Here is a 22,024-nt window from a genome sequence, read left to right as displayed (position 1 = left end):
GCTGATAGGTGAATGAGTCATTTATACACTCCTGATAAACCTCTTATACCTAAAAGACGTTTGTAACCTAACTTTTTCTTATCAAGTATGAAACTGATACCTTAGAAAAGTAGTTTTCAGGGGCGCCTGGGTGGCTCAGTGGGTTAAGCCGCTGCCTTCGGCTCAGGTCATGATCTCGGAGTCCTGGGATCGAGTCCCGCATCGGGCTCTCTGCTCAGCGGGGAGCCTGCTTCCTCCTGTCTCTCTGCCTGCCTCTCTGCCTACCTGTGATCTCTGTCTGTCAAATAAATAAATAAAATCTTTAAAAAAAAAAAAAAAAAAAGAAAAAAAAAGAAAAGTAGTTTTCAGACTGTTTGGCATCTCTATACTTTTCATTATTGAAGTCCTCATGGAGGACTTCATGTTTTTGCTCACATGGACTATATGGAGTATAAGAAATTTAAATGGCTAAATTTTAAAAATACATGCTCATTTTAAAAATAATAATTCTCTAAATATTTTAACGTAAAAACAAGCATTTTTGTGAGATGAGTAGCATTGTTGTCGTTGTTGTTTTTACATTTTCCAGCTCTCTCTCGTGTCTGGCTGGATTCTTACGTGTTTCGGTATTCAACATTTCTGTTGCAGTATGTTACAATAAAATATATGAAACAAATCCAGCCTCACACAGATACACAGTTGGAAAAGAGAAGAGTATTTTTAAAGGCTTTATAAGTAGTTATGGATGTTTTTCTTTGATGTTATACAAAAACTAGACAAGTGGTGGTTTCTTAAAGGCTAATTGCAGTGTGGACTCTAAAATTGTATCCATGAACTTGTAATATAGTACATTGAAATCTTTCAGAATCTTTTATCCATGTATGGTTTTATAATCTCTGCACTGGCCTTTTTGGAAACATTGGTTTACTGCATTATGCAGGTCTTCCAAACGTCGACCCATTTCATTGTATCATCTCAAAGGATGATATCAAAGGATCCCATTTGTTACTTGCCACCAGTCTTATCAGGAAATTCTTTAGATATTAAGTTGTCAAGCTCATGATGATAGATATGTTTTCTGAAATTCTAATTTTTGCTTAGAAACTCAGATCGGCAAAAAGTTTTCCCAGTTATTTTCCATGAACTGACAAGCCAACTTTACTCATCTTTTGAGAAAATGTCTGCCAAATAGCCAAGTCTGAATAACCATGAGGTTTCGTGGGAAAAAAATGACTAGTTCATCTTATAACTCTAATAATTACATGGCACTTTTCCTGGAGACAACCACTGTGTACCTGATGTGTGGCTTCTGTTTTGTCAGAGAATATTACTCACAGGTTGAAATTCCATAAAATTAGTAATTTTTACTGTTTTATCAAGGGTGTTTGTAAGTGCATCTGGCTTCCTTCCTTCCTTCCTTCCTTTCCCTTTAGTGTGAGTGCACAGTGGTAAAGAATGCAATGACTGCTTGGACAGTCAGACACTGCCTTGGTTCTTGCTAAGGTGCCAGCAGTTTTACTCATTGTTTTGCTACCAGTGGTGAAGACAGTAGCATTGATGTTCCAGGAAAACCATGAGGTTTTTAAAAACGTTACTTGCTTTGAAAATTTCAGCACAGCTACGGATTGTTGCTGAGAATTCACATAAATGATGATGCTCTCTTGTTTAGGTGATGCTCATACAAGCAAAAGAGCACATCTAGCCATGTTTGTAGATTTTCCATTTGTGCAGCAGAGATAAAATTCTGCAGGTGAGCCATTAAGTGAGTCTTCATGTTTGCAGCTCTATCTTGTAAGTTACTTGATAAGTTACTCTAATGCTGAAAAGTGGCAGCGCCTTGATCTCTGGTACTGACTTTCCACCCGGGTATTCAACGTGGTCAGCTGCAGAACTTCCTTAGCTGTTTTGTGCACTTCTCCAGCCAGTGCATGACGATAACTTACCCTCTTACGATTGCTAGTTTAAAAATCAATATTTTGCTTTTAAAGAGCACATTTGAAATACTCAGGCTTTTTTAAAAAATTCTAAATAATTAGTCTCAAAATGAAGCCTTAAGTTAACTGGTACCATATAATACTTTCTGAAATGTCTCATTTTATAAGGCACAATAAGCCAAATTATTAACATCTGAAAAATCGAAGGATAGCTTTAGTCCTATTTTTTTATTTAAAGTTTTGCTTTTCTTTAGAATAGATTCTTTACTTCCATGAATTAGGAAACTCTCTGATATGTCAGTTTTATCTTTTTCAGCATCTTTAGACCTAGACAGTACAGCTGTGTGTTCAGAAGATGAGTCTTCTAAACTCTTTGTCAAGCCAGTGATTCATTTTTAAGTATAAAAAAAAAAACTTTAGCAAGTAAACTTCATTTGGAATAAAATATTGTTAAATTCTAAAAAGGCAATTTTAGATAAAATCTTAGAAAAATCTTTCAGAATTCTATTGCAAAACATGGCAATGTGTACTTCCCGATACGTTTCTCTATAAGCATAAGGAAAACTTAAGGATTTCAAAATAATGTATTGGATGATAATGAGGTTATAGAAATAATAGTAGTTATGTCAAATACAGTAAAAGCACAGGAGAAGAGTTGAGAACTGAGTTAATCTCAGAAAATATATTTGTATACTAAACCTGAACCTACTACCTTAGAAAATTCTAGGAAACACAAGAATGCACAATGACACATTCCATTAGTTGTCAAGAGATGATGTCATTATTCATCATATAGCCTCTGGAAGAATCCACTATTCGCTTATGAGAGAATGGAATTGAAAATGGCAAATAGGGGCGCCTGGGTGGCTCAGTGGGTTAAAGCCTCTGCCTTCAGCTCAGGTCATGATCCCAGGGTCTTGGGGTCAAGCCCCACATTGGGCTCTCTGCTCAGCAGGGAGCTTGTTTCCTTCTCTCTCTCTCTGCCTGCTTCTCTGCCTACTTGTGGTCTCTCTCTGTCAAATAAATAAATAAAATCTTAAAAAAAAAAAAAAAGAAAAGAAAATGGCCAAAAATATCTTAATGGCAGAAAATATTTTATGTAGACATCCATTGAACTAGTGAGGGGAAGTATTTCATATCTTATATATCATTTATCATGGCTAAATGAGCCAAGCTTGATCGTCTTGTCTGTATTATATTTCCTTAAATATAATGTGTCTTATCGCAAATAGTCATGTTATTAGTAACTTTTGCAGCACTCAGTGTCATTTTTATTGGGTCAGAATGAAAAGCAGCACCTTGGAAAACACTTTACACATACATAATATTAAAAAAAATCGCCAACATTAAATAGTTTGGCTTTTGGTAAGATTCTGCCCATATTTCCTACTTCATACTTAGTCTATTTTTCTAAAATGTAGAATATTCAAGATATATTATTTAATTAATTAATTAATTAATATATATATTAATTATATTAAATAATTAGCTTATGGTGTTAAAAGCTTTTCTTAATTAAAAGCACATCCCGGAGCGCCTGGGTGGCTCAGTGGGTTAAAGCTTCTGCCTTCGGCTCAGGTCATGATCCCAGGGTCCTGGGATCGAGCCCCACATCGGGATCTCTGCTTAGCAGGGAGCCTGCTTCTTCCTCTCTCTCTCTCTCTCTGCCTGCCTCTTTGCCTACTTGTGATCTCTGTCTGTCAAATAAATAAAATCTTAAAAAAAAAAAAAATCCCAAAATGTCGTAGATTGAGATAATGACCTTGACTCTCTCAGACAGTGGCACTCAGTGATGCAAACTGTGGCAGCACCCATAAATCAGAGCGTCTTGTCTTGAATACTGCTTGGAAATGGTGTTGGCGTGAGCCCATTTGCTGGTGGGAGTTTTGGTTTCAGTTGCATTTCTTACCCTACCCCCAGTACCTGACATTTGGAATATGAGTTACGATTTGAAGTATTATGTTTCTCCTGTGTTGATTGTGTTCTATTTATATCCTTAGAAAACTTAGGCAAGTATAATTTTTTTGGTTTTAAAGTTTTTGCCCTTCTCTCTTTCCAAAGGGATTTTGCTGTAGGAATCTGTAACAAAATCAGTGAGATGATTCAAGGTATGTATGTTTCATTCAGTATTATAAAGTGACTTATTGGGATTTGTGTTAATATTAATAGCTCTTAACATTAAGTACTTATGTGCTTGTCACTGTTCATTCACTAATTCATTCCAATAATATTAAGCATCTTCTAAATGCCAAAATTGTTCTGGGTGCTTAGGATACAGTAGTGAACAAAACAGAGTCCTAGCCCTAATGTAACCTACATTCTGGTGGCAGAAATGGGGGAGGGGTGGCAGTAGACAAATAAAAATACAGCAATTGCTATGGAGAAAAAACAAGGTTAAAAGGATAGAGTCAGGGCGCCTGGGTGGCTCAATGGGTTAAGCTGCTGCCTTCAGCTCAGGTCGTGGTCTCAGGGTCCTGGGATCGAGCCCCGCATCGGGCTCTCTGCTCAGCGGGGAGCCTGCTTCCTCCTCTCTCTCTGCCTGCCTCTCTACCTGCTTGTGATCTCTCTCTGTCAAATAAATAAATAAAATCTTTAAAAAAAAAAAAAAAAAGGATAGAGTCCCCAGAGTAGAGTCCGCACCCCGAGGTGGAAGGGGGCACTTTTTATTTTGTATATGTTGATGAAGGAAGGCCTCTACTGAAGTGATATTTGTGTGAGAAATACAGATATTTTAGGGGAAGAGCACTCTGTTCTGGGAGAGCAGAGGGGTGTTAGAAGCTCTGGTGCTGTCTCTGTGCTCTGTTAATGTTCCTCCAGTGTCTTCCAGTTCCAAGTAAACTCACATCCAAATTCCTTACCATAGCCTTCAAGGCCCTACTTTTCGAATCTCATCTTCCATGCTATGCTTCGCTTGTATTGGCCCCACTTACTCCTGTCCTGGTCCTTAAAGCGAGCCCTGGGGCTCCAGCACTGCGCAGCTCAGAGCACACCACCTTCTTTGTTTTTTTTTTTTTTTTTTTAAGATTTTATTTATTTATTTTCAGAGAGAGTGAGCACAGGCAGACAGAGAGGCAGGCAGAGGGAGAAGCAGGCTCCCTGCTGAGCAAGGAGCCCGACGTGGGACTTGATCCCAGGATGCTGGGATCATGACCTGAGCTGAAGGCAGCCGCTTAACCAACTGAGCCACTGAGGCGTCCCTCTTTGTATTTTTCTATGAGGCATTCCTGTGAATTGTGCAACTTGGCAGACTTGGCTAGGCAATACTGTTATGTCTGTTTTACAGAAGAGGAAATAGAGCCACATTAAAATTACTTGAAAACCAAGATACAGTGGTTGTCCTTTTTCTCTCCGCCAGAAAAGGGCTCTCCTGCAGAAAGCTGTCATTTAAGGGAACGATCACTCATTCATTGAGCAGTTTTTATTGAACACTGGCTCTATCCGGCAAGAGCACAGCAGGAAATAGATGTCATGCTCAAATTAAAATAATCCAAGGAGGGTTGAAGGAAGGAACAATTACAAAGGTGTAAGCAAGACAAACCGTAGGGGATAATGTATCCAAGGGTGCAGAGAGGAAATGGTTCCCAGAAACTTGGAGTCGTGTGCAGGGGCCACTTTGAAAACCTGACCTTCAGTATGATAGGACCTGATATGACCCCATAGAGAGGGATCCAGAAAATAAATACTCTGTCCTCTTTCTTCTCCCTCCCATCCCCTGCTGGGGCTCTTCACTGGCCAAGCCCAAACAGTGGGCAAATAGCAAGGGAGTGGATGGAAGCTGGAGAGGTGAGCCTCCTAAGGTGCTGGACTATTGTCTGTTGGGCGATGGTTATTTGAGTATATTGATAGGTAAGAATGTATTGATTTGTACACCTAAGACTCATTATTGTTTAAGTTTTAGCTATAAAAAATTTGAAGCGAAAGAACAGGAACTAGGGGGCTGAAAGAGAAAGGGGAAAAATGTACAGGAGAGGCAGTGAGGGCAAGTGGAGGAAGGATGGAGCGTGGGGAAGGAAATGGTGGGGGAGTTTGAGGAATAAAGTATCCTTACACTTAACTTTAAGTTGCTTGTGTTTCTGCAAAGTAAAAGCTCTTGAGTGTCTCTGAACCAGTAGCAATGTCTGTGAACACGAAGAATTCCATGGACTGCTGGGTGGAGCACAGATTTGCCGAGGAAGAAGGGAGGGATAGGAGACAGGAGTCTGCCATGGGTAAAGGCCTAAGTAGGGAGAATACTTAGGAGACTGCGATAATCCAGTCCAGAGATGGTGGTGGAAGTGGGCCGGTGTGATAGCAGTGGAAGCAGAATGGCATAGTCAGATTTGGGTTATATTTTAAAGATAGAACCTAAAAGCTTTGCTAATAAATTTGGATGTGGGGTATGAGAAAAGGGAATCAATAAAGACTCCAGGGTCAGAGGAGTGATAATGATGAGGCTGTCATATACGGAAATGGGGAAAATTGCAGTTTTGTGGTGAAGATCAGAAGTTCTCTTTGGCCCTAATTACAGAATGCTTCTAACTGTACATCGCAGGGGAGGTGACCAGGAGGTCATGGGATTTCTGTTATCTGAAGTTCAGGGGCGGGGTGGAGGGGTACGAGGTCGTCTTCAGCGCGTACAGCTGAGAATGGAAGCCATGGGATTATATCACTTCACTCAGGAAAGGTATTGCGAGTGAGAAGAGAGTTTATTACCATCCCCAAGATACACCAGAAATTATAGTGTGGGTAAAAGAGATGAATACAAAGAGATTGAAAAGGAACAGCCAGAGGAAGGACAAAAACCAGGAAGAGTATGCCTTTGGGAGAGAGAGTTTCAAAGACAGAATGGTCCCCAGTGTCAAATGCATTTGGTACCTTAAGGGACAAAATACTAGTAACATAAGCACCATATGTATGACTGAAGAGAGAAAACCAGGGAGTCAATACTCTGACCTCATTTTTCTACCTGCCATCTCCGGTGGCTCTCTGGTTTGGCCAGACTTAAATAGAGGCCAGATAGCAAGGGAGTTTGTTGATGTAAACCACCCCTGGATACTGAAACTTTCTTACATATTCACACTAACAGTTACTTCACAGTGGTGAAGCAGTGGTCTGCAGAGTATAAATTAGCTTTTGGCTTATATGCAGTAAATAATGACTGACAGTTTTTTGTTCTCTGTGATCACAAAGCCATGTTGTAGAAGAAAAGAGTTTTTTGTTTGTGTAGCTCCAGTGTTGACAGTAAAAGATGCATTGGAGTTAATCCCCATGGAGTCCCATCTGTGTAGGCAATGAAAAAAGGCCTTGCTAGCCAAAGTTCAGAGAACCTCAGAACCCCTCCACGTACAGTCTGTTCACATCCAGATCTTGACTTAGTGTTGAAGGAAATAAGTAAAATTATAAATATAATTGTAGCCATTGAGTATGTGCATATGTAGGTGTATGTGTACTTGTATAGACATATCTTTTTAGCATGCCATGAGAAGGAATAGACAGCAAATATGACTTTGTTCTAGCGTGCCTTTTAAAGGAATTATCTCCTGTCAGCATGTCGCCTTATAGTCACCGAAAAACTTATGTTAAGATAAATGCTTTTGGGGGAAAAAAAAACTATTAAACTTAATTGGGTTAGCTCTAGTATAATGATCTTTAATGTCATAAACATAACTTTAGCATACTTTTTGTTTTTAAATGGTCCATGTTGCTAATTGAATCACTTTTTTTTTTAAGATTTTATTTATTTATGGGGCGCCTGGGTGGCTCAGTGGGTTAAAGCCTCTGCCTTCAGCTCAGCTCATGATCTCAGGGTCCTGGGATCGAGCCCCGCATCCGGCTCCCTGCTCAGCGGGGAGCCTGCTTCTCCCTCTCTCTCTCTGCCTGCCTCTCTGCCTACTTGTGATCTCTGTCTGTCAAATTAATAAATTAAAAAAAAAATCTTTAAAAAAGATTTTATTTATTTATTTGAGAGAGAGAGAGATCATGAGCAGGGGGTAAGGGGAGCGGGAGAAGCAGACTCCCCGCCAAGCAGGGGGCCCTGATACCGGCCTCCATCCCCAGACCCTGGGATCATGACCTGAGCCAAAGGCAGACGCTTAAGGGACGGAGCTGCCCAGGCACCCCTAATTGAATTCCTTTTAAATGTGAAATGTTACCAAGGTGACAGTCGGGAGTCTGTCCCTAACAATTCCTCTGTGTCCAGGTTTGGCCACACCAGTAGACTTGAAACTGAAGTTGATCCCCATCCTCCAGCACATGCACCACGACGCCATCCTGGCGTCGAGCGCACGGCAACTGTTGCAGCAGCTGGTCACGTCCTACCCCTCCACCAAGATGGTGATTGTCTCCCTGCACACCTTTACTCTGCTCGCGGCTTCGTCTTTGGTTGATACGCCAAAGCAGGTCATTTCTGTTTTCTTTAAACTGCCTTTTCTTCAGTAAACTATTGCATATTAAGTATAAACTTAAAAAAAAAAAAAGTAACCATAAGTTTTGATCATATTAAGGTGCCTTCTCTGATAAAGATTGCTTTCATTTTCTTTTGCCTGCTTTTTCCTGTTCTGTATCCACAGTCCTAATTCTTGGGAGCCTTTTAGGAACAAGAGGTGGAGGTGAGGGGTACGTGGCAGAGTATGGGGTTGGCAGGAGAGAAAAGAAAGAATCGAGTATTCAAAACCAGGTCCTAGGCTAGAACCTTACAGGTTAAGGAATAGTATATTTTTATGCATGAAGAAAAAGTGCCCCAAACATGGGCCCATGGCTAAGAAGCGACAGGGCTGTGATTGAAAGGGAGGGGAGTCCTGTCTCAAATCTAAAAGTTTTACTAAATTGTACTACACATCCCTGATGGTAATTTCAGTGACAGTACTGTTCATGAATGGCTTATTTTTTTCATAGATTCAGCTTCTGTTGCAGTATCTGAAGAATGACCCTAGGAAAGCAGTAAAGAGACTTGCTATTCAAGATCTGAAATTACTTGCCAATAAAACGCCACACACTTGGAGTAGGGAAAACATTCAGGTATGTAGAACTTTGAACATTAATATTTTATAGAGAAAAATAATACAACAAGTAAAAAATCATTTTACTTTACACTTTTTGTATCATCTTTGTCATCTTTTAAATGTTTGAATATGAAAAGTAATTAAGGGTATTGTTGATATTTGTGGCAGATGCTGTTTTTTAAAGTGGCAAAGTAAATACGTAAAATATTATCCTTTCATGTTTTAGTTTCTTTTAGTGAGTTAGACTTGCCTCTCAGTTTCTTAAGAATTTTCCCATAGCAGCACTAAGGCTGATTATAAAAGTCCAGTGAAATCATTTATTTAATTCCTGTCTCCTTTACTCACTTTAGGGAGAACAGTTGGTGCTGATGGTGATTTATTAGAGAGAAGGTGCTGGAAGCGTAACTCAGCAAAGTATATTTTTCCTTTTCATGGAGAGGAAGGACAGTCTTAAAGTTTTCTTTTGTAAATATAAGAGCAGGTCTCAATCTCTAGACATTTAATGTGGCATCTTTTATAGCATTTTTTCCAGGTTAAGTTAATGTTTAAATTTGTTTTTTCTCAGAACAGGTTTTTGTTTGTTTATCCATTACTGCTAACAGATGCAACATTTTCTAAAAAATGCTTCTTAAAGTGAAATGGAAGATGGTTAGAAGTTGACCTTTATTTTCATGGATTTTATTACCTCTTGGTGTCATTATAGCTTCCGTGCAACAAAAACCTTTGAATTTCAGATTATGAAACTAAGCTGCTGTGTTAATTGGTTTTTTGCAGTTTTCTAAACATATTTCAGTATATTGTGATTGATAGTCGCAAATATCCCAAGAGATAAGCAGTTGTGTTTGCATTTAGTAGATGAACAAATTAGGGTTCAGAGAGACTTAATATGCTTAAGAGAGCTTCCTAAGAGGACTTAATCAAGATTTTAATTAAGAGAGCTCTGTCCTCTAATGCTTTTTCTACTAAATAGTACAGTCTTTCCGAGAAGAGAATGTACTCCGCCACCGGAGGGAACCGAATCCGGTGAAGGCACTAGATCATCCCTTCTCATTTTTCTCCTTATCGTATGACAGCTCACACTACATAAAAGTATGTAAAATAAATATTTAATAGTTTGAATAATTGTAAATGAAAACAAGGTAGCCACCATCCCACTAGAAACAGAACACTGCAGGCTCACGGAAGCCTGCCACCTTCCTTGGCACGGTCCTCCCTCATCAGAATCGTAAAGCCAGCCCAAAGGAAACCACTATTTTGACTTCTGTGATGATCATTTTTTCACTCTTTATTGTTTTACCACCTATATATGCTTCCCTAAAAAATAGTGTTTGCTTTTTCTTTGTATTTCTTGTGCTTAACATTATACTGATGAGACTCATACATGTGGTTGCATGTTTTTTCCCTTTAACTGCTGTGTAGTATTCCATTATTATATGGAATGGACCACAGTTTACCTGCTCTTGGTGGGTTATTTCCAACATGCAGCTCTTGCAAATAATGCTGCTACGAGCATTCTTCAGTTTCTCTCCTGGCACTTAGGCACTTTTTTATATGCTTAAAGAGTGAAATTGCTGACTTAGAGGATATGTATATTTTCAGCTTTTACCGGGTAAATTCAAGCTGTGTTCCAAAGTGACCGAACCAGTTTACATTCCAAATAAAGAGACTACCTATTGATCTACGTCCTTAGATTACATTTTTACCAGTTTAGAAGTTGTAGTTTTAACTTCTTATTTCCTTAATTACTAAAGAAGTTGAATATCCTTTTAATGTGTTTATTGATGATTTGGATTTCCTTTTTTGTGACATGGCCATTCAGGTCTTCTTTTTCTGTAGATTTGTAGTCATTCTTTGTATATTGTGGATACTTGCACTTCAGTGGCCATTGGCAGGCTATATAAATTTCAGAAGCTGCTGATCAAGTTTCACTTAAAAAAAAAAAAGCCAGAAAAAAGTTGCTAATTTCAGTGGGATTCCATTGAATGGAAAGATAATTTGTAACAAGTTGATATCTTTACAATGTTAAGTCTTCTAATGTATGAACATGCTATAGCATTTCTTTAGATCTCTGTTCTACAGCTTTTGCCTTCCTCTCTTTTGTCTGATATTAATGTAGCTCCTTTAGTTTTCTCCTGGGTGTGTCTATGTGATAGATTTTCATCGTTTTAGGGGTGCCTGGGTGGCTCAGTCGGCTACAGGTCTGCCTTTGGCTCAGGTCATGCTCTTGGGGTCCTGGGATCAAGCCCAACATCAGGCTTCCTACTCATCGGGGAGTTGGCTACTTCTGCTTTTCCCCCCACTCATGTTCTCTCTTTCTCTCAAATACATAGATAAAATCTTAAAAAAAAAAAAAAGATTATCATTGTTTTACTTCCCATCTTTCTTTAAAGCATCTTTATGTTTCCATTATGTCCTGTGTCAGTTCTGCTGTACAGACCTTATAATACACCACTCATTTATAACCCTCTAAACTCTTATGTATTCTTATCATGGGCCTTAATTCTGTCTTATCAAACAATTTTGTTTTATAAATTCATTGATCGTTTGTACCTTCCACTGTCTTCACTCTTCTTGCATCTCAGGCTTTCTCTCTGGGAGACTTTTTCTTCTGTCTCTGGAAACTCCTTTAGTGAGGGTCTGTGGTGGTAAGCTCTCCCTGTATATACTTGTCTTAAAATGTCTTTATTTTGCCCTCAATCTTGAAAGACACTTTTCTCTGGGAGTAGAATGCCCAGGACATTGAGGCTACCATTCTGTCTACGCATTTCCATTATTACTGCTGAGAATAGCAGTACTCTTTTGAAGATTTTTTTTTTTTCCTGCTTTAAAATTTTTCTCTTTGACGTTCTGCCCTATGAACCATCTGATTATAGATTTCTATTTAAACTGTCTAGACTATCGATTTCTCGTGAATCTTAAGATTGGTGCTTTTCAGCGGTTCTGGGAAATTGTCAGCCATAATTTTTCTCAGATATTGCCTTTCCTCCTGAATCTCCACTTAGATACATACTGGCCCTTCTGTCAATCCCCCATGTTCCTTATATTCTTTTTTCTATCTTTTCATCTCTTCAGGCTGTGTTGTGAATAACTTCTCCTGTTTTAGTTCAATAATTATTTCTCCAGCTTATCTAAAGTCTTTGCAGATATATCTCTGCTCTCGATTTCTATTGGCCCTCTTTCGTTTTTCCTCACATACTTGACTATTCTTTTACCTTGAGCTACTCCTTTTCCTTGGAAAAGTGTATGTGGGAATCCTCTGACGAAGAATTTCTCTAGAGAAGGCTTGGATTAGCTTCTGGTAGGTGGAGAGGCTGGATAGTGATACATACTGTGGAGAAAAAGTCAAGGAAGAGGATGAGTGAGTGTGGAAGGTGGAGGCTGCCATGTTGCACGAGGTGGTCAGGGGAGCTCTCGCTTAGAAGTTGGCACTTGAGTTGGCCTAAAGGAGGGACCAGCAACTCTATGAGCCTCTGAAAGAAGAACATTACCAGCAGAAAGAATAGCAGGAAAGGTCCTGAGGTGAAAGCATTCATGAGTGTGAGGTCACTGTGACTATGAGGGGAGTGGAGTCAGAGGTGCTGGAGGATGGATGGAGCAGCTTGCAGATCATTTAGGGCCTGTGAGTCCTTTGGCACAGGCCATTATTATTTCTTCATTGAAATATATTTGGCATATAACACTGTGTACAGCATGTTGGCATGATACACTTACATATTGTAATATGATTGCCATTATAGTGATAATTAGCACCCTATTACATTGCATAATTATCATTTCTTAATTTTAATGGTTGGAATAATTAAGTTCTAGAGTCTTGGCAAGTTTGATGATTATCATACAATATTGTTGTCCACATTCGCTCTACTATACATTAGATCTCTAGGACTTACTACTCGTAAGTTTATACCCTTAAACAACACCTGTCTTATTCCCCACCATCCCAAGTCAGACAGAGAAAGACAAATACTGTATGATATCATTTACTCATGGAATCTGAAAAGGCCAAAATTATGAAAGTGAAGAGTAAAATAGTGGTTACCAGGGGTTGGGAGCCTGGAGGGTAGAGGACATTAGCAACTTGTTCTGAAAGAGTCTCTCTGACTTAGATGTACTGAGACTAGCTTGTAGGGACATAAGGTCAGAAACAGAGAAAAACATTTGGAAGGTGACTATATAAGTCCAATTAGAAAATACCATGGTTATCTGAACCCGGGGAAGCAGTGAAGATAGCAGGGAAAAGTGGAAATATTCTGGATATATTTTAAAGGCAAAGCTGACAGATTTACTGGCAAATTATTCACAGAGTATAAGAGAAAGAAAGGATGATTCAAGGTTTTTGGCTTTAACAAATCTACTTGGAATGGTAAGATTTTGTGAGGCTTATTTCTTGAAGATCAGGAGTTCAGTTCTGACCAAATAAAGTTTACGGTGTCAGACATCCAAATGGAGGTGTCAAGGAGTTGGAGTTTAATGAATAAATCTAGATGAAGTTGTAAACATAAGAGTCATCAGCTTATAGGTGGTATTTAAAATCATGAGACTGGATGAGTCACCTAGGGAGAGAGAATCAATGAGAAAATTCGGGGAATGATGAAATGAGAAGTAACTAGCAAAACAGCTTGATAAGAAGCAGCCAGTGAGGTAGGAGACAAGTGGAGATAGTTTTACAGGAAGATGGCGGCAGTCCATTGTGTGAGATATTGCCCTGTATTTGTATTCTCCAGGAGATGAGAACTGTAATTCCCCTTTGCATTTAGCAGAATGAAGTCATTGGTGACCTTCATGAGAAGAGTTTTATTGGAGTATTGTGAGTACGAGACTGATCGGAAAAACAGGAGAGAGATCAGAGACAGTAAATACACAGAGTGTTTTTAAAGGAGTTCTGCTTTATGACGTCTGTGAGTCAGAGAAAGACAGATATCATATGATTTCACTCATGTGGAATTTGAGAAACAAAACAAACGGTCATATGGGGGAAAAAAGGGAGAGGCAAACCAAGAAATACTCTTAACTGTAAAGCACAGACTGATAGGGGTGGCTGGGTGGCTCAGCTGTTTAAGCATCTGCCTTTGGCTGAGGTCATGATCTCAGGGTCCTGGGATGGAGCCCCAAGTCAGGCTCCCTGCTCATGCAGGGATTCTGCTTTTCCCTCTTCCTCTTCCCCCCAGCCCCCGCCATACCCTGCACTTGTGCTCACTTGCTCCTCTCTCTCTCTCTCTCTCTCTCTCTCTCACACACACACACACAGCTAAATAAATAAAATCTTTGAAAAAAATAAAACTGATGGTTACTAGGGAGAAGGTGGGGGTGGGTGGGGATGGGTGGGGGTGGGTTGAATAGGCGATGGGGACGAAGGAGGGCACTTGCTGTGCTGAGCACTGGGTGATATATGGAAGTGCTGAATCACTAAATCTGACACCTGAAACTAATATTAACACTATCTGTTAACTAACTGGAATTTAAGTAAAAACTAATAAAAAAATAACGGAATTCTGCTTTAAAGAGCAAAGAATTGAGATTGTACTGCTAAAGTGTACATTGTCTGTTTGCTTTTTGTTTTTATCATGGGAAAAATTTAAAGAAACATAGAAATGCCATTAGACTAGGGAAATAGAGGACTGCCAGAGAGTTAAGGGATTTGAGTGAAGCTATGTATATACATACGGTATCTGGCATATACATAAAAATGCTTTTTTAAGAGTAGCTCTAATTAAAGGTAACATTATTCTACAGTTTTCCTTCTTGTATACTTTGGCAAATTGTAGGGTTGGGGTAGTGCTGTCTTAGTAAAACGAATTGGGGGCTTTCTCTTTCTATATTCTGGAATGATAGCTTTGATCAAAGGAATAGCTTTGATGTAGAAATTTTCTGTCTCCTGAAGATACTGCTTAAAATGTATTATAAGTCCATCTGAACCTGGAACTTTCTCCGGGGATAGTTTTTTTTTTTTTTTTTTTTTTTTTTAAGATTTTATTTATTTATTTGACAGAGATCACAGTAGGCAGAGAGGCAGGCAGAGAGAGAGAGAGAGGGAGAAGCAGGCTCCCTGCTGAGCAGAGAGCCCGATATGGGGCTCGATCCCAGGACCCTGAGATCATGACCTGAGCTGAAGGCAGAGGCTTTAACCCACTGAGCCACCCAGGCACCCCCGGGGATAGTATTTTGAGAATATTTCCAATTACTTACATGGATGTTGCCCTATAAAAGTTTTCTACCTCTTCTTGAACCAGTTTTGATAATATTTTCCACTTAATTCACTTCTCAGGTTCATTAGTATCAATATAGAGAAGCTTTATACTTTTGGTATTTTTGTGTTTGAAATTTTATTTTCATTTTTTTCTTACTGTTTATGTTTATATCACCATTTTCTTAATTAGACTTTGCAGAAGCATGGCTTTCTTATTTTTTTTAAATGCTTGAACACTTATTTTTATTCTTCTTTAATGATGAAAGCACTTAAGGCAATTAATTTTCCCCTTAGTGCAGATTGCCCACTTTTCCATAAATTGTCTTCTAGTGCTCTCATTGCCCTTAAATTGAAATGCATTTTTAAAAAATATTTTATTTATTTACCTGAGGGAGACAGAGATAGTGAGAAAGAGCACAAGGGGGAAGGGGGAGAGAAGCAGACTCCCCGCTGAGCAGGCAGCCCGATGTGGGGCTGGATTCCAGGACCCTGGGATCATGACCTGAGCCAAAGGCAGACGCTTTAACAAACTGAGCCACCCAGGTGCCCCCGAAATGCATTTCTTAATAATCAGATTTATTGTGGTATAATTTATTTTCAGAAACCTTTCTAGGTATAGTGGTCAGTGAGTTCTGAAAAATGTCTGTAGTTATGGAACCACCACCACAAATGAGATATAGGACATTTTCCTCACCCCAAAAGTGAGGAAAATGTCCTATATTCCTTCAGGCTCCTCTGCAGTCAGTCCTTTCCCCAACCCCTAACAGCCACCAATCTGATTTCTGTCCCTGTAATAGTGCCTTTCTAGAGTGTAAATGAAATCATACAGTGTATAGCCTTTTAGGTCTGACTTCTTTTGCTTTGCACAGTTCTTTGATATTCATCCATGTTGTTGCATTAAGCAGTAATTCATTCCTTTTTATTGCTAAGTGGCATCCCAGTGTATGGACATGCGACAGTTTGTTTATTCATTCACAAGTTGACGGACATTTGGATCTGATACTATAAATCAACCTACTATGGTACAGGTCTTTTGGAGACATGTCTTGGGTCAATACCTAGGAGTTTTCCTGCTATGTTGTATGGTAGATAAATGTATTACTAACTTTGTAAGAAACTGCCAAACTGTTTTCCATAATGACTATACCATTTTACATACTCACTAGCAGTATATAAGAATTCTAGTTCTCTGTCCTTGCTAGCACTTTCTATTCTGACTTGTTTCAATAAGTGTATTGTGATATCTCATCATAGTTTTAATTTGGATTTCCTTAATGATAATGATATTGAGTATCATATAGGCTTGTCATCTGTATCTCATTGGTGAAGTGCTTATTCTAATCTCTTTTGCATTTTTGGGGAGGGTTTTCTTCTTGTTACTGCGTTCTTTATATATTCTGGATACAAATATTTTATTGGCTGTGTATTTTGTAAGAATTTCTTACTAGTATGTGCCTTTACTACAGTATCTTCTGGAGAGTGAATTTCTTTTACTTTGATGAGATTTAGTTTTGAGTCATCCCCCCCCCCCCTTTTTAGGGTGTGTTTTATCTAGGAATTCTTTACAGAACCAAAAGTCACAAGATTTTGCCATGTGTTTTCTTCCAGAAGTTTTGTAGTTGTGGTTTCATATTTAACTCTATGTGATCCTTTTTAAGTTGACTGTTATATATAGTACAAGGTAGGAATTGAGTTGTATTTAGATAGCCAGTTGTTCCAGCAACATTTGTTGGAAAGACTTCCTTTCTTCATTGAATTACTGTAACATCTTTGTTGAAAATCATTTGACTGTATCTATGTAAGTCTATTTCTGTGTTATATTGTTTCTTTGATCTGTATGTCTATTCTTAAGTGAATAGCACACGGCCTTTTTTTTTAAAGTAGTCTCTACACTCAGCATGGGGTTCTAACTTATGACCATGGGATCAAGAGTCACATACTCCTCCAGCTGAGCCAGCCAGGTGCCCCAGCAGCACACCATCTTGATAACAACTGTAGCTTTATATAGTAAGTCTTAGAATCAGATGATGTGAGTCCTTTTCCTTTGTATTTATCAAAATTATTTAGGATGTTTTAGGTCTTTTGCATTTTCATACAAAGCTTAAAATCGTTTGTCAGCTTCTGCAAAAAAGCTTGCTAGGATTTTGATTGGTATTTTTATCTATAGATCAGTTCAGAAAGAACTGACATCCTAACAGGATTGAGTTTTTTCATCCATGAACATGGTATATCTCTCCATTTATTTAGGTCTTCCTCATTTTCTCATCAGCAGTTTTTAGTGTTCAGCATACAACTCTTGTACACTTTCCATTAGATTTATTTGTAAGTATTTCATGGTTTTTAGCAGTATTATAAATGATTGTTTTTTTAATTTCCAGGAGAGCAATTTTGACCCTGAAGTTAATTTTTTTCTTCTTTACTCATATTGAGATGTAATTGACACACATCCTTGCATAAGTTTAAGAAATACAGCATAATGGTTTGATTTACATTTGTTGTGAAATAACTGCTGCAGTAAGCGTAAGTTAGCATCTGTCATCTCATATAGGTACAATAAAAAGAAACAAAATTTCTTATGATGAGAACTCTTAATATTTATTCTCTTAACTTTCCCATACATCACACAGCAGTGTTAACTGTAGTCACCATTTTGTACATTACATCCCTAGTACTTATCTTGTAACTGCAACTTTCTATTTTTGTAGTGATTGATTTTTTGTATTCATGGAATTTTTGTTGTTGCCAACCTTTTGTTACTAATTTTTAATTTTAAAGTTTCTTTGTCACCCATATAAGAACACTTCTTAAAAATACAGTTGACCTTTGAACAACATGTGTTTGAAATCCATGGGTCCACTTATGCATGGATTTTTTTAATAAATACTGTACAGTACTGCAAATGTATTTTCCCTATGATTTTCTTAGTAACACTTTCCTTTCTCTAGGTTAATTTATTGTAAGTATGTTATACATATAACCTCCAAAATATGTGTTAATGGGTAAGGATTCCAGTTAGCAATAGTCAATTAGTAATTAAGTTTTGGGGGAGTCCAAAGTTATATACAGATTTTCAACTGTACAGGGAGTTGGCTCCCCAACCCCTATGTAATTCAAGGGTTAGCTTTCATTCAAAGGTCAGCTCTAGTTTGAAGAATTTGAAAAGAAGGTATATTTTCTATATAATTATATCACATATGCAATATAACATGTAGGTAAATATATACTATATAATGTGTATGTATTATATTAATATTGTATATTACTAATATTATTTCAATATAAAGTTAATGTTGAATCTGCTTTATTGATGATAGTAGTCACATATGCTGTCTTAAATTAGTTTTTTTCTATTTTTGATCTGTGAGGTTTTGATGTTTATTAGCGTCTCCTACCAGTTTGTATTTAGCCATTTTAATTTAGAAATTTTAATGCTCTCCTTTTGCACAAGTAGAACTCTTACTAATGTGAAGGAATCCTCTCTTCCTGTTTTAAGGTTTTTGCCTCAGATTCTTTATGTATCATTAACATTGTTACATGTTTATTTTTGTTTGCATGTATTTATTAGGTCTGCCGATTTTATCCTTAACCTTTCTCTGTCATTTAGGTTTCATCCTTATAAATAGCATCCAGTTAGAGTTACCTCCTTAGACTTAATCTGAGTCTTTTTACATAGCTAACATAACTTATTTGCATTTATTGATATACCTGATGGTTCTTACTTCTTCCTCCATCAACTTTGTGCTGTTTTTATACCTTCTTTTTGTTTCCTTTCTTCCATTACTTCCCTTTGTTACCTTGATTGTTTTCTTTATTCTTTTATTCTCTGGTAAATTAAAAAAAATTTACATGCTATTTAAACTTTTGTTTTTACTTTACCTTTCTCTATACTCACTGTATATTAATCTAGGAGCTTAAGTATCTCTATTAAACCTGAATATTGTGGTCCTTGAAATGTCACAAATGTTAGTAGATCTGAATCTCCTCTTTTCTTCTGCCATTCACTCTTCTCTCCCCCTATATCTTATTAAAATAATCTACAATTTAATGATCAATTGTCCTTTTTTTTAGTGCTATGCAGTGGTTTCTTTGTTGTGATAAATTTTTTCATAATATATGCACCTTAACAAGATAATAGTTTTTTTATTTCAAATTTGAATTCAACTCCCAGTTACCAAGAGTAATTATTTTTCTTCTAAAGTTCCTTCCTTCTTCCTTCCTTCCTCTCAACCAATCTTATCCACCTCTAATTCATTTTTGAGTTTTGGTGTTTCAAGAGTAATTGTGTCTTTTTCATTGCTACTTTTACGGTGTTTTGGTAGGCATTATAATTTCCATGTGGAATCATACCTTCTAGATTTAAAGAAAATACTTTGACTCAGAATGTTAAAAACCCGAAATGAAGGCCTAATATAGTACATTATTATTAAAGTAGTCAAAAACAGAGTAACTTCAAAGGAACAAAAATATTTTCTCATGATATATTTATAGTTTTGTTTGGATTTTTTTATGCCTTACTAACATAAATATGCATTTCAGTTGGTGTTAATTTGTATCAGTAGTTTATATTATTCTGATGTTATAGTCTTATCTGAAGAAGTTGATTTATACAACCTGTCTGTTACAAAGTGAAAGATTATCTCCTCTGGATATTTTCAAAGACATAATTTTATTTTTGGCTTTGTATCTCCGGAGAGTTCTGTTTTGTACCTTACCTAAGACTAGGAGGAATGACAAGTTAAGCCTAAGAATTAGTTCTTTTAATCACCTTTTTCTTTGTGGGTTAGTACAATGGAAACAGAAAATTTAGAGGGGTTATATTTCTGACAGAGTACTTTTAAACATAACATTTTTCTGTACTTTAAAGATTATAAGCTTTTTGCTATGCTTTTCTAGAACGCATCCCTGGTGGCCAGTCCATTCTAGGGTAGAGGAGAAGCCCCTATTTAGGAACTGACCCAGAAAACAGTAATTCAGGACAGAGCTTCAGTTAAACAGTGAGGTAAGCCAGCCTGGAGAGAGAAATGCAGACCAAATAGTCAGTGAGGAAGAACATGGTAGTGAGTGAGAAGGGGGCCTGTATTTGGAGAGTTAGATTTTCCCTTTTTATGAATATAAAAAATGGACCTGGTAAGACAGTTTTGTAATAGATCATGTCTTTGGAACAAAAATGAGCCAGATTTCCTCGTTGAAACAGGATTGACATGCCATCTCTGGGGAACTTTGTGATATGCTCTGTTAAGCTAACTGCTATGAATTAACAAAGCTTGAAATCAGTATGTATTTGCGGAGAACATTTTTAGGTACCCAATACTGCTGAGTGACAAGAAGTTAGAAGATAACATGGCAAATGATTTTATCAAAAATTTTTCTAACACTTTCTCTCAATTTTTGAAATGGTAAAATTCTTTTTGCTTTTTAAAAATTATTAATACTGTTATCATAAATGTCTCACATATGCCTTCTCGATTATCCCAAAAGGTTAAATATCTCTTAATACACAGAACACTCTATGACATAATTTTGAATACTTACCAATACAAGACATAGTCCTTAACTTCTGGGGCTATTTGGCTGAGGATTTTATTCCTAAATATAAGCTAATTAACAGCATAAGGCAGGATAATTTCAGCAGTAAGACATAGGTAAATGGAAATGGCTTAAGTATTTGAATAAATAAATAAGACTATGATATTATTAAACACAATCACTCTTTTAAAAACTGCTTTCTTTTGCGCTCAAAACCAGCCTCCGTGTCTGCATTTCTTTCTTTGTCCTTCACTCTTTCTTTAATACACTGTCCTTTAGATCTGTTCCGTTACTTTTGCTTAGGCATTTCACACAACACCAGTGGTCTTAGTGCTAAATCCAGAGGCTTGTCTGCCATTGTCGTCTTTCCTTTTAGTGTATTTGTACTGTCAGCCTTACCCACCCTCTGATTTCTTTGCACTAAACGGTCCTCGCTCATTTCTTCCACTGCCAGAACTGCATCCTGTCTGGACTCCCCATGGCCCCTTCTCTTCAGAATTGCGTCTTTGAGTTGAGTCTAGGTGCTTCCGCCCATTTACTCTCTGCCATTCTGATGGCGTCCCCTCCCATCAGTGTGGGTGTTCTCCAGCAATCTGGTCCTTCTCCCTGAGCTTCTGAACTGCTCTTCAGTGTAGTAGCGTGTGGGGCTTGCAAAGCTCTTTGACTCTCAGGAGCTTTTCCACTTGTATTTTATTTTAAAATTATTTTTTGTGCCAACATGTTCATGTGTCAGAATTCAAAAGCTGCAAAAAGATGTATATCATCAAGTATTTCCCACTTACTTTTCTGCCATCCACTCACTCCTTTGCCCAGTGGCAAACCAATGCCTAATTTCTTTCATGTTTTTCCAGAGATGTTTTATATGAAAACAGCAGTTCTGCAGGGCGTCTGGGTAGCTTAGCCGGTTAAGTGTCCGTCCAGCTTGTGATTTCCGCTCAGGTCATGATCTCTTGGGTCACACACTTAAACCGTGTCAGGCTCCGCACTCAGTGGGGAGTCTGCTTAAGGTTCTCTTCCCTCTCTCTCCCCACTCACACACTTTCTCTCTCAAATAAATAAACCTTTAAAAAAAAAAAAAGAAAACAATTCTGTATAAATCTTTATCCCCATTTTATAGACAAAGAAGTTGAGACTCAGGGATTTCAGTCATTGGCTCAGATCACAGAAATGGTCAGTGGCAGAGCCAGAATTCTGATGCGAGTCTTCCAGTTAAAAATCTCTTACATGTCAGATTCCAAATGCCTGGTAGATATTTCTTCTCGGATTTCATATTTTTTCCTATTTCTGTCCTTCCTCTGAAATTAGCTTATCCCCATAATTCTCAGTCTTCATAAATGGAATCAACATTCTCTGGTCGTCAGGTTTGAAATTTTGTAATAGTCACTGAGTCCTTCTTGTTGATTCCCTCATAGGTCGTT

General features: G+C 37.8%; 1 protein-coding gene across 2 annotated transcripts in view; it reads left to right on the top strand.

The window, feature by feature from the left end:
* INTS7 (integrator complex subunit 7) overlaps positions 1–22,024 on the top strand; it is a 92,047-nt gene that overhangs the window by 25,641 nt on the left and 44,382 nt on the right. For both annotated transcript variants that reach the window (XM_047704091.1, XM_047704092.1), the window contains 3 exons: positions 3,975–4,021; positions 8,092–8,291; positions 8,787–8,909. In XM_047704091.1, coding sequence (XP_047560047.1) covers positions 3,975–4,021; positions 8,092–8,291; positions 8,787–8,909 — 370 coding nt within the window. The remainder of the gene's footprint in view (positions 1–3,974; positions 4,022–8,091; positions 8,292–8,786; positions 8,910–22,024) is intronic.

This window comes from Lutra lutra, chromosome 15 (assembly GCF_902655055.1).
Source record: "Lutra lutra chromosome 15, mLutLut1.2, whole genome shotgun sequence".
Lineage (NCBI taxonomy): Eukaryota > Metazoa > Chordata > Mammalia > Carnivora > Mustelidae > Lutra > Lutra lutra.
This window is presented reverse-complemented; position numbering and strand designations above follow the sequence as displayed.